General features: G+C 38.7%; 1 protein-coding gene across 1 annotated transcript in view; it reads right to left on the reverse strand.

Moving 5' to 3' along the window:
* Positions 1-12,264, reverse strand: part of LOC150091168 (integrin alpha-PS1-like) — a 552,996-nt gene that overhangs the window by 237,015 nt on the left and 303,717 nt on the right. Inside the window, exon 9 of the mRNA XM_090388878.1 lies at positions 1,881-1,969. Coding sequence (XP_090245004.1) covers positions 1,881-1,969 — 89 coding nt within the window. The remainder of the gene's footprint in view (positions 1-1,880; positions 1,970-12,264) is intronic.

Here is a 12,264-nt window from a genome sequence, read left to right on the forward strand (position 1 = left end):
TGTTGGTATCCAGTTTATATTTAACAAGGGCAAATAGCCAAATATATATATGTTTTATGGATATTATAGATTGTTATATTAACTGCATGGCCCTTGTAAGAGGAATGTAACTATAAGGAATCATGGAAATGTTAAAGCAGTATAATACTAAAAAGGTTTAAATGAAATTGCAATAACTTTTAATTTTAATAAGAAGATGAATGCTATGAGAGCGAGAGTCAGGTATATATGTGTATTTTTCTTTTGTAATGTGTTTATATATATTAGTAACAAATGATTGTTTTGTTACCAATACTGCCTCGTTGCTGTCCTCAGACCACATCAGTAATCACCTGGGGTTGATTAAGTTCAATTAAAACTATTGCGCTAGGGAAAAAATAATAATTAATTAAATTCTTCCTTAGTACACAACGCAAAACAGGTTCAAACCGCGATATAATAGAAAAATGGGTTATCAATTTCATCTGTTTGTTCAGGGTATACGAAACCTGGTTCTAAACAAAGCAACAAGGCACACAGATAGAACCATAACTATGTTGGGGGAGGTTATTGGTTAAGGAGGAAAATTTAATTATGTAGATGCAACTTAATAATAAGCCTTTATAGCAGTCACAGCTTCTCGTAATAGAAGACGCTATTTCTTCTTCACACCACAATAAATGGTTGCCGGATCATCTATCCCCATACATATTATCCTCACATATAAACCCCCAACATTTTTGTTGCCGTGACCTCCAACAATAACACCAGCTTTCAGTAGCACTTTAGCATTAGGAGAGACATATGAGGCAAGAAAGCAAGCTGATATAACATTATCAAAAAAAATAAAAATAAAAAATAACCTTCCCATTTTACCCATTCCAAATGTTTGTCTAGTTCAGCCTTAAATTCATTCAAGCTATCAATCTCCACAACAACAGATGGAAGTCTGTTCCAGCAATCAACTACCCACTGGCTAAAGGCAAACTTCTGCACATCTATTCTACAACTGTCTTTCCTCAATTTGAATCTATGTCCCCTCAGGTTCTTAGTCTTAGCAAGTGGAAGCATCCAGTCAGCATTGAGCCTGCTCAAATTGAGGCCTTATACACCTCAATCATGTCACCTCGTGAGTGCCTACTCTCCAGATGCTGCAACTTGTAGAACTTAAGCCTTTCTCATAAGTGCACCCCTTTGTTCCTCTCACCAATCATGTTGCCCTTCTCTGTACTCATTCTAGCAACTCTACATCCTTCCAAAAATGAAACCTCAAGACCTGTATGCAATACTCAAGGTGTGGTCTGACCATTGCCTTACACAAAGGGATAATCCCCTCCTTGTCTCTGCTAGCAAAATTCTTATATATCATTGAAAAAACTCCATTAGCTACTCTGGCTACCCATCTGCACTGCTCAGAGAACTTCATATCTGACTGCAAAATTATCCCGTTTTTTCATTCTCTACCTCCCTGAGTGTAGTACCACACAGTTGGTACATTTCTCTTGGGTTACTGCAACCCATATGCAGTACTTTGCATTTGTCAATGTTAAACTTCAGTTACCACTTCTCAGCCCATCTGCCTAACTTTTCTAGATCCTGTTGCAGTAGCAAACTGTCTTAAGTGTTATTAATAACCCTTCCAACCTTTGTATCATTTGCAAACTTGGACATTAAGCCTGATATACCTTCATCGATATCATTGATAAATAACAAAAAAAAAAAAAGGGCCCAGCACCGAACCCTGGGGTACTCCACTAATAACATTAGTCCACATAGAGCAGTGTCCATTTATTACCACTCCCTGCCATCTCCCACTCAAACATCCCTTTATCCATTGCAGAAACTTGCCCTTAATGCCATACCACTCCAATCTGTATAGCAGTCTTCCATGTACCACTTACCTGGGAAGGTTCTTTAATAACTCCTTTATCTGATCCAAGATAAATATATACTGTACCCTTTTCTTCATATGGAGCACCAATGGCTAAATCTGAAAGTAACAAGAGAAAAAAATTGTTTTATGTTCTCTAAGAGAAATCTAAAATTTTCCATAAAAAAAAAATAGAAAGCAATTTTTTCCCCACTTACAGATTACTATATGATAATAGCAAATCTACAGTGGCAGACAAAAAACTGCATAACCTTTAAAAAAAAAAAGTAACATTTGTAGTGAAAGGTATTGTAGGTGCATCAGTGACTTGACCATATTGCGTTGTACATGTTCGTCTCGAAACTGCATGTGCAGTGTTGTTGATTTGTCTCTTTGCTGTACGAAAAACACAAATTCCCGGGAGAAAAAGAGCATGCAACACTCGTTTGAAACAGCCTAACTCAGCCACGTTGTAAAAAGAGCCCATAAAATTTCCTCACATCATTAGCACGATTTGAACTCAGCTTTTAACACACAGTGTGGGAAGGATGGTGCTTATACAGTGACAGACAAAAAAAAAAACTATATCACCTTAAAAAAAGTAACATGTGTAGTAAAACGTATAAGATATTATTTAATTACAGTCATTTTGTTTGTCGCAAAGCAAAATGGTATTGCATCAGATAGAGCTTCTATTGCAGACAGTAATTGCAAGGTATTGCATCAGATAGAGCTTCTATTGCAGACAGTAATTGCAAGGTATTGCATCAGCTATTTCTATAAATACGGCATTGGAAGGGTACACACGCTCATTAGTATCCTGTTTTACAGAGGTGTAAGCATGGCTCCATACGTTCAGTTGACACCAAGGAAAAAAAGTGTAGCTGTTGATCTGTCCCAGGAACGGTTTTCTATGCCTGCTATCGCTGATAAAATAGGCTGCCACCAGTCAACAGTATCCCGGGTTCTGAAATTAAAGTGTGAAACTGGTGATGTGAAGAGAAGACCTGGATCAGGCCGTAAGAAAGTGACTACGCCTTCCCAAGATCGATATTTGAAATGGATATGCTTTCATAATTGCCATGCTAGTGCTCCTGATCTAAAACTGGACTTTGAGATAGCCTCTGGTGTTGAAACAAGTGCAATGAACCATCCAAAGACGGCTTACGGAATGTGATCTGCATGCCTATCAGGCCCAAAAAGAAGCCTTTGTTGACCCAACAAATGAGGAAGAAGCGACTTGCTTGAGCTAAAACACGTTTCATGGACAAAAGAGCAATGGGACACAAGTCATCTTTTCTGACGAATCTAAATTCAACCTGCATGGCTCGGATGGGAAGCGACGTCAGAAGACAAAAATTAGAGGCATACCATCCTGACTGCATAACACCAACTGTAAAGTTACCTAGAAGTTGGTTGGTTGGTTGGTTGGTTGTTGGGTTTTATTGGCGCATTAGCAACTAAGGCTATAATGTGCCAAAACCATACCTAGAGGTCAAATGGTCTGGAGATGCATAACAAGCAAAGGGGTGAGGCAAATTAAGTTTATTAATGGAACGGTAAATGCAGAAACTTACATTGCTATCTTCTAAGAGTGCCTGAAACCTGTTATTAAGAATCACACACAGAACGTACAAAATTGCATTTTTCAACAGGACTCATCACCTTGCCACACAGAAGAATTGGTAAGTTTTATGCTATTTAGATTTAATGATGAGTTTGTTTTCTTGTCTCACAAGGCTTAAAGGTCTAACACTGTAATGCCAGAAATGCTGGCATTACAGTGTTAGACTGGCCTGGCGACAGTGCAGGTTTGAATCCTACTGAAAATTGCTGGCATATAATATTGTCTAAAATGGCTCAGTTTGTTTGTTTGTTAGGAGCATTAGCAACTAAGGCCATGTTGCTCCGGGATATGCGGTGGTCATTCCCTGACCTTACCGCATCCTCCGTATTTGGTGGTGACGGGCTCGAACCCCGGTCTAATCAAGAAGCGTGTGCTGCGCACTGCTGCTCCTTCCCACCTGGCTACCGAGGCGCCAAAAATGGCTCAGAAGAAGCCAACAAGTAAGATTCAGCTGCAGGAGAGCAGTGTAAGGGTGTAGTACCACAAAATTGGACAACTCTATGCCAGTTCGTTGCAAGGCTGCAATTGCAGCTCGAGGAGGAACAACAAAATACTGAGGACTTATTTTGCTGATTTACAGTACATAATACTATTATGTTAACTTGTCATTTCAGTTTGTACATGTAAATGGAATAAAATGTATGTTTGGTTGTCATGATTTTTCATATTTCCATTAATTATGCAGTTTACCCTTTGTGAAGATATTTATTGCAATTAGGTATATCAGGCGGAGTCTTTTTATTGGATTTCATTCACAGAGAAATATAACCCATCTAACAAATGCATTTCGAACATTTCTGCAATCCATAATGCAGCACAAACACATTATTTGCAAAATTCACAAGTGATGCAGTTTTTTGTCTGCCACTGTATATGTTAGAGGATCCTCTCTGTAATAGAATGATTTTTCCATGTGACTCATTTGGAGAGAGGGAGAGGTCTGGGTTTGAGTCCCATCATAGACTGGAGGAATTTTAAAAGGTTTCTTCAATCAGGACTGCAGTTAACTAATCTCAAGTGGAGGGATAGGGTTTTTCCTCAAAAGTTATTTTGAGTTTTTCAGCTTGAGGAATCTGACAAATACATGCAAATTGGCCTGGAAAACATACAGGTATAACAGACATGGCATGATATGATCTAAATCAATGAATCTAATCCTTTCACTGTGTTTATCAGAGACTGCTCCCGAGTTTTTAGGAAAAAAATCTAAATGGGAATGGAGGAAATGAAGCTTTAATGACATGTTGCATCAGAGCTCTCTGTGCATTAAAATTAGCTAATTCACAATTTCACTGTAATTTGGTGATTTCTCATCATCTAAAAAGTTCTAGCAGATGTTTTCGAATGCCATTCAGGTTCTTATTTCTGTAGCATTTAATTTTTAGTAAATTCCTCATCTTGATATAGCACTTTGATTTGAGGACCCAAAAAAATTCCCTCTTATCTTGGCTTCACTGATTCCAGGAAACTTTTGCCTCAAACAGGAAAATCCTTCTCTTTTTTGTCCATCGCCTTCAATTTTTTTCCCTTAAACCTAGCTTGATGTGCAATGGAGGTAAATAGATTTTTGACTTATCCACCAAGGGGGGGGGGAGATATACTACATTTTTCTGCCCTGGTGTACTTTCTGAATGGTCTGGCGATTTAGTGGCCCTGTAGTGGCTGTTGTTGTTGTTATTTGGTTTTTAGGAGCATTAGCAACTAAGGCCATAATTGCTCCAGGGATATGCAGTGGTCATTCCCTGACTTTTCCGCATCCTCCATATTTGGTGGTCATGGGCTCGAACCCCGGTCTAATCAAGAAGCGTGTGCTGAGCACTGCTGCTCCTGCCCACCTGGCTATGGAGGCACCCCTGCAGTGGCAATCCTTTGCTTAGCTGTCCCACTTGCATAAAAAAAAACAGCAGTATTAGCATTAGCAGAGGCATATGATGCAAGAAAGCAAGCTTGTTCAACATCAGCCAAAAAAAAAAAAAAAAAACCACTACCCCCATTTCACCCCTCCGTTCGTTCGAAATACCTGTCCAGCTGAGCCTTAAATTTGTTTACGCTATCAACTTCAACAACAAGTGATGGAAGTCTATTCCACAAACCAACTGCCCGCTGGCTAAAGGCAAATTTCCGCACATCTATCCGACATCCGTCCTTCCTCAGTTTGAATTTATGCCCTCTCAGGTGATTATTCTGAGCAAGAGGAAGAATCCCATCAGCATTGAGCATGCTCAAGCCATTCAAAGCCTTATACACCTCTATCAGATCACCTCGCCGATGCCTAGTCTCCAGACTCTGTAATTTGCAAAACTTAAGCCTTTCTTCGTAAGAGCAACCCTTTGTTCCATTCACTAATCTTGTTGCCCTTCTCTGTACTCGTTCCAGCAGCTCTACATCCTTCTTGAAATGAGGCCTCCAGACCTGTATACAGTACTCAAGGTGTGGCCTGACCAATGCCTTATACAAGGGAATAATCACATCCCTATCCCTGCTAGACAAATTCTTGTATATCATTGACAAGACACCATGAGCTACTCTTGCAGCTCGTCTGCACTGCTCAGAGAACTTCATATCTGCCTGCACAATTACCCCCAGGTCCTTTTCATTCTCTACCACTGTCAGCGTAGTACCACAGAGTTGATACGTTGATCTTGGGTTACTGTTTCCCATATGTAGTACTTTACATTTGTCAATGTTAAACTTCATTTGCCACCTCTAGGCCCATCTGCTAAACCTTTCCAGATCCTGTTGCAGCAGCATAGCATCAGTAGTGTCCTTAACAACCCTGCCAACCTTTGTATCGTCTGCAAACTTGGACATTAAGCTTGATATACGATCATCAATATCATTTATAAATACAGAAAACAACAATGGACCCAACACTGAACCCTGAGGAACTCCACTAATAACATTAGTCCACGTTGAGCAGTGTCCATTGATTACCACTCTCTGTCTTCTGCCCCTCAACCATCCCTTTATCCATAGCAGCAATTTGCCTCCAATGCCACACTGCTCCAATTTGTGCAGCAGTCTTCCATGTGCAACAGTATCAAAAGCCTTTCTAAGATCCAAGTATATAATATCAAAGTTATTCCCTGCATCCAGTTCTTTTGTGACTACATCATAGTATCCAATAAAATTGGTCAGACAAGACCTGCCCTTAACAAAACCATGCTGTGTCTGAGCTATAACTGAATTCTTGTCTAGATGATCCTGCAGTGCTTCTTTAACCAGCGCCTCCATTAATTTTCCTGGAACCGAAGTTAAACTAACAGGTCTATAATTACTTGTGTCAGCCTTTGATCCTCCTTTGTGAATTGGGGTTACATTTGCACATCTCCAGTCTATGGGTACCTCCCCTGAATCCAAACAAGCTCTCATAATTATGACTAGGGGTTTGCTTACTTCCTTTGCTGCCTCCTTTAATATAACTGGATAGATCCCATCCACCCCGGGTGCCTTTTTTATGTTTATCCTCAACAATTTCTACTCCACTTTCCTCTCAGTTATTAGAAAATCATCTAGCTCACTGCCAATGTTTACTTCACCTACGACATTCCCCTTCCTGAATAACTCCTCATGTGTGAATTTAGATGCAAAATACTCGTTTAGATTGTTAGCCACCTGAGCAGGATCCTCAACTGTTGACCCATCAACATCCAGTGGACCAATCTGATTCATCCCTTTCCTTCTTGAGTTTAAATAGGTAAAGAACTCTTTTCTGTTTTTCTTTGCATCCTTTGCCAAGGATTTCTCATAATCTGCCTTTGCCTGCCTAATCTCCTTTGTGACTTGGTTACAGACCAACTTATATCTATCATAGGCTTCCATGTCACCCATGAATTTGTATGTATCCCATGCATTTTTCTTCTCTGCCATATGTCTCATTAGTTCATCTGACAACCATTTAGGCCTGAACCTTGAACAATATTTCTTGGTTGGTATGTAAAGCCTGGTAGCTTCCAAGATTAGTTCCTTGAATGCTTCCTATTTTGAATTTGCTGTTGGTAACATCATCAGTTGGTTTCACTGTATAGAATTTAAGTACTGTCTCAGACCATCATAGTCGCCTTTACGAAAGCAAAAACCCTTCCCTTTACCTCTGATGGTAGTTACCTCCTTGAGTAAATCCCACTTCAGCACACTGTGATCACTGCCACCTAGTGGTTCATTTATCTGCAGATTCTTAATGCATGAAGAATCACTACTGATAATCAGATCAAGAGTATTACTCCCTCTAGTTGCCTCCCGAACATGCTGGTGTAGAAAACAATCTTCCAATAAATCCACAAAAGCCTTGCTAGTGTGTGAGTGACCAACCCACAAATTCCAGTCAATATCTGGGAAATTAAAATCCCCCAGAGAGTAAATCAGACTCTCTGATTTACTGGCCCATTCTATTTCCCTGTACAGTATCTTATTATACTCATCAGAGTCATTAGGCCTATAGCACACTCCTGCTCTCAATTTTGGTTTACTTATGCATATGTCACACCAAACTGACTCGACACTGCTCTGTCCATCGATGTCGACTGGCTTCACTTCCTTGGATTTTAGGTGTTTCTTAACTAATAGCATAACCCCTCCTCCCTTCCTATCCTGTCTATCCTTTCTGTAGATGTTGTACTCCCCAAATTCTAGTTCTGCATTCCTTATATCTGTGTGACACCACGTCTCTGATATCCCAACAATATCTGCCTTTGATGTTTTGAGCAATACCTCAAATTCATCAAATTTATTTACTAAACTCCTAGCATTGGTGTACACACAAGTATACATGCACCTGTTTCTATTCTTAGCTACCCTAACACAACCCATGTATTTACTTGTACCCCAATGACTTCCAGCAGTCTCTGAAATATCCTGCATCTTGTTTTTCAGGCTTCTGCTCATTCCAATAGAAGCAGTGCAAGAATCTCTTTCACCTCTGCCAGTGGCTACTGTTAATCTATTAGTCTTTGTCTCCCCCCAGGCTAGCAGTTTTTCGACCCACCTAGCACTGCCTCGATAGCATCAGCAAATATTCTTGCACCCTTTCTATTTAAGTGTATCCCATCCCTGTAGAAGCAATCTCTCCTGTTAACAAGTACAGTCCAGGCTGAAAAAAATTCTACCCCTTGAGCCTTGCACAATCTTTCCAGGGCCGAATTGATCGATAAGGTATTTAGTGTGTTCACCTTATAAACCCAGTCAGCAAAGCTACCACTTTTTGGTCAGCACAGATATTCCGTTTGTATTCTTGATAGCATATTTTTTGCAAAAGAACCTGTAGGTTCTTGTACTTTACCTTCATGCGAAATGCATGGGCCAATTGTATAGATGGATACTTATTTCCATTATGAAGCAACACTGCTTTCAAACTGACCTTGGATGAATCAATGAAAAGTCTCAATGCTTGGGGACATGCTACAGATGTAACTCTTTCATTAATTCCTGGACATTGTTAAAATAAACCAAAGCATTACCCATGGAATAATAATTTATTACATTAGATTGCTCTCCCTATAAAAAGACACCTTGATAACTTTTTCAAGAAGTTTCCACTGTTGAAGCCATGATCCTAGTAATCGAGCCTTGGGTTTGGAAAGGTCCAAATCTCTGATCAAACCGTTCAAAATTCTGCCTGAGTGATTAGATGTGGCTTTGCAGTATCAAGAGTTGAAAAGTCTGGATCTGTACTTGTTCTGGGTTCTGCATCTTCTAGAGACTCCTTTTCTGATCTTGAATCAGAGTCGAGTCTAAGTTTCTGGTGGTTTGACACATGGCATCTGGTGGTTTGGCACTAGCCATAGAGCAGAAAGTATGTTTGGATAATCTACTTTATGCTTTGAATTCCCAGAAAAACCAGAAATATTGATCATGCAAAAGTAACAACCATTTGTCGTTTTGAGGTTCCTGCCATATCACTCAAACAGCAAAAGGCATCGATTTATGACTACCTCTAAGCCAGCCTCTTAATGTCCTTGAATTATTTGGAAAAAAGATTTGGGAGTTTAAAAAAAAAAGACGTCTTTAGAAGGAACAAATATTGTTGGAACAGTGTAATTTGTACATATTTCTTATACAGATATCAATGCTGTATATTAATGATTTTTTGTGTGTCATAAAAATGTTTATGTCCTTTTAATTTGGTTCACTTATAACTTATCTAACCCTTTTCAAGAGAATTTTTTTTTTAAATACAGTTTTTTTTTAGCAAATGAGTATTTTGATTAATGAAATCTCAATTATGGAAGTCATTTAATTATACCTAACACTAGTTTTACATGCATATACTTGCAACATTTACACTATAAGTCAACAAAATTATTTGTAACAAAAATTTGGGGAGAAACAGAACTACTTGTTTTGCAAAAAAACAGAACAAAATAAACAGGACAAAAAATATTCAGTCTCTCAACTTTATATCAAAAAGACAATGATTTATTGTCTTTTTGCAATGAAAACAAAAACAATGAATTTTTCTTAGATGTAGTAAGGACATGACTTTTAATGTTTCAATAATTAATCTAATAATACAAATTAGTTTAAATAGATAAAAACCCACAACAAATAATTCAACTTCCATATAAGTTTATTTCATTTTCATTTCACAACTTTCATTTTTTTAGTGAAATTTTGAAGTAAGAAAACAGAAAATCAGTCTTTCTTTTTGCAGGTTTCTTTGCATGCTTTCATAATTTCTATCACAGTTGGTGTAAATTTGTTAACTTCAAAAGCATTCTGCAATACCTTTTGTTAAACTGTTATTAACCTCATCTAATAGGTTATCTGATGTACAAACTTGAACTTCTTTGCATCATTTTAACTTAATTTCAAGAACTGAAATTCCACCCTTGTATTTTGCAATTTTACACTTATCACTTTTTTGCCTTTGTTTCCAAACTGCTTCTTTCTCAGTTTTCTTTTCATTCCAAGTTAGTTATTATAGTCTTTATACAGAGTGTTGCTATCAAAAGGCACCAGGAATTATCTTGCTTATTTTTAGAATTAGGTTTTGTTATCTAGAGCTTTTTTGTCATATTCGGGCTGAAATTTGTGAATTTGTTGTTAAAATTGAACTAGGCTAATGAGACTATTTTACAATTTATAATTACAATTTTTCCTAACAGACTGCTTCTCTTTCAATGGGAAAATTGTTTCCCATTTTCACTTTAGTCTAAGAGCATCATCTCTGTACTTCTGAAATGAAAGTAAACCAATTTTGTTTGAAGATAAAACAAACAATGGTTGCATGTGGTGTTTCTTCCTCTCTATACTCATATTTGGCAGTTTGTGTCATGTCACTGCACACTGTGACTGTCATATTATTATTATTTCTTCTTCTTCACATAAATGGGGTAGTTTGCAGTGAGATATGAGGTTCTCTGAGCAGTGTGAACAGGCTGCCAGGAATTCAATGATATAAAGGAATTTTGCTAGCAGGAATAAGGAGGAGATTATCCTGTTGTAAAGGCAATGTTGTTTATCATAGAAGAGGAAACTATAAAGTCTTAACATCCTTCACACAGAAAGTACTCGAAATGCACAGAACTATCCAAAGAATGGCAATTCAGCCCACCAGCAATTAACCAATAGTTAAAATTGCCCACATCCCCCACCATACCCAGATGATGGCTTAAAAACTGTCAGGATAGCAGTATTCTGCACCCTGACAGAAACCTGACATGACAAAACCGGATTGACCCCAAGACTACCCCTGCCATGTGTAGGAACCTGAGACCCTACACCAAATAATTACTTATTTAAGGGAGGGAGATGTAGAAGCAGCTAGGGAAGCAGATTAGCTGAAAAATATCAGTAAGATAGTAGCAAGGGGATGCAATGTAGAATGAATGAGAATGAAAGACAGAATGAACAGGCTGGGCACTGAGTGAAAGAGTGAATTAGGAATTATGAAAAAAGTGAATAAATGTCAGTTTTGGTGAAAGAAAGAATGACCCAGCACAAGGGAAAGAGAGAGAGAGAGAGAGATTGAATGAGTGTTATGGTGAATGGGAATGAGTGGAAGAGCAAATGTAACTGGCTGAAAGAATACAAAGTTAATAATAACTTACACTACTTTATATATACTAACAAACATTTACTAACAACACAAACACTATCACTGCATTTTCCCCTGGCCTGCAAAAAACTTGCAGCTTGGCCTGCACCACAACTGAAGAATAACAGTAAGTTGAGGTGCCCAGAGAGTGTAAAGTGTGTTAGTTGTCTGATGGCACCAGGAGTTTCCCCCATCTCCGTGTTGTATTCTTTGTGAGTCATACAGAATTCTGTGGAGGCCAGAGATTTAAAAAGTGTGTGGGGAGTGGTCTGTTGTGTAGTGTTATGTTCTGTTGTTTCTCTGACCATTTAGCTGTTGGGCCCCCTTATTGGGACCCACCGTTGCCCACACTTTGCCATGAAGAGGCAAGTCAGGCACCCAGTAATTTATTTAACTACTCTGGCAGGCTCCACCACCTAATTTCCAAGGATTTCAGTGGCAAGGCTGGAAAAAAAAAAAAAAAAAGGGGGGGGGGCCAGGTTACACTAGAATTTGGCCGAAAGAGATTTACAAGAAAGCAGTAGAATTTAGACGTTGATTAGAATTTGGCGGTCTTCAGTCAACCCCCTTCTCTCACTAAACTGATCAAGTACACCCCTTAACAATGCCGCCAAATTCTAATCAACGTCTAAATTCTACTGCTTTCTTGTAAATCTCTTTCGGCCAAATTCTAGTGTAACTCCCCCCTCCACCTTTTTTTTCCAGCCTTGCCACTGAAATCCTTGGAAATTAGGTGGTGGAGCCTGCCAGAGT

This window comes from Mastigoproctus giganteus, chromosome 1 (assembly GCF_048544385.1).
Source record: "Mastigoproctus giganteus isolate SK-2022 chromosome 1, ASM4854438v1, whole genome shotgun sequence".
In the NCBI taxonomy this organism is placed as follows: Eukaryota; Metazoa; Arthropoda; class Arachnida; order Uropygi; family Thelyphonidae; genus Mastigoproctus; species Mastigoproctus giganteus.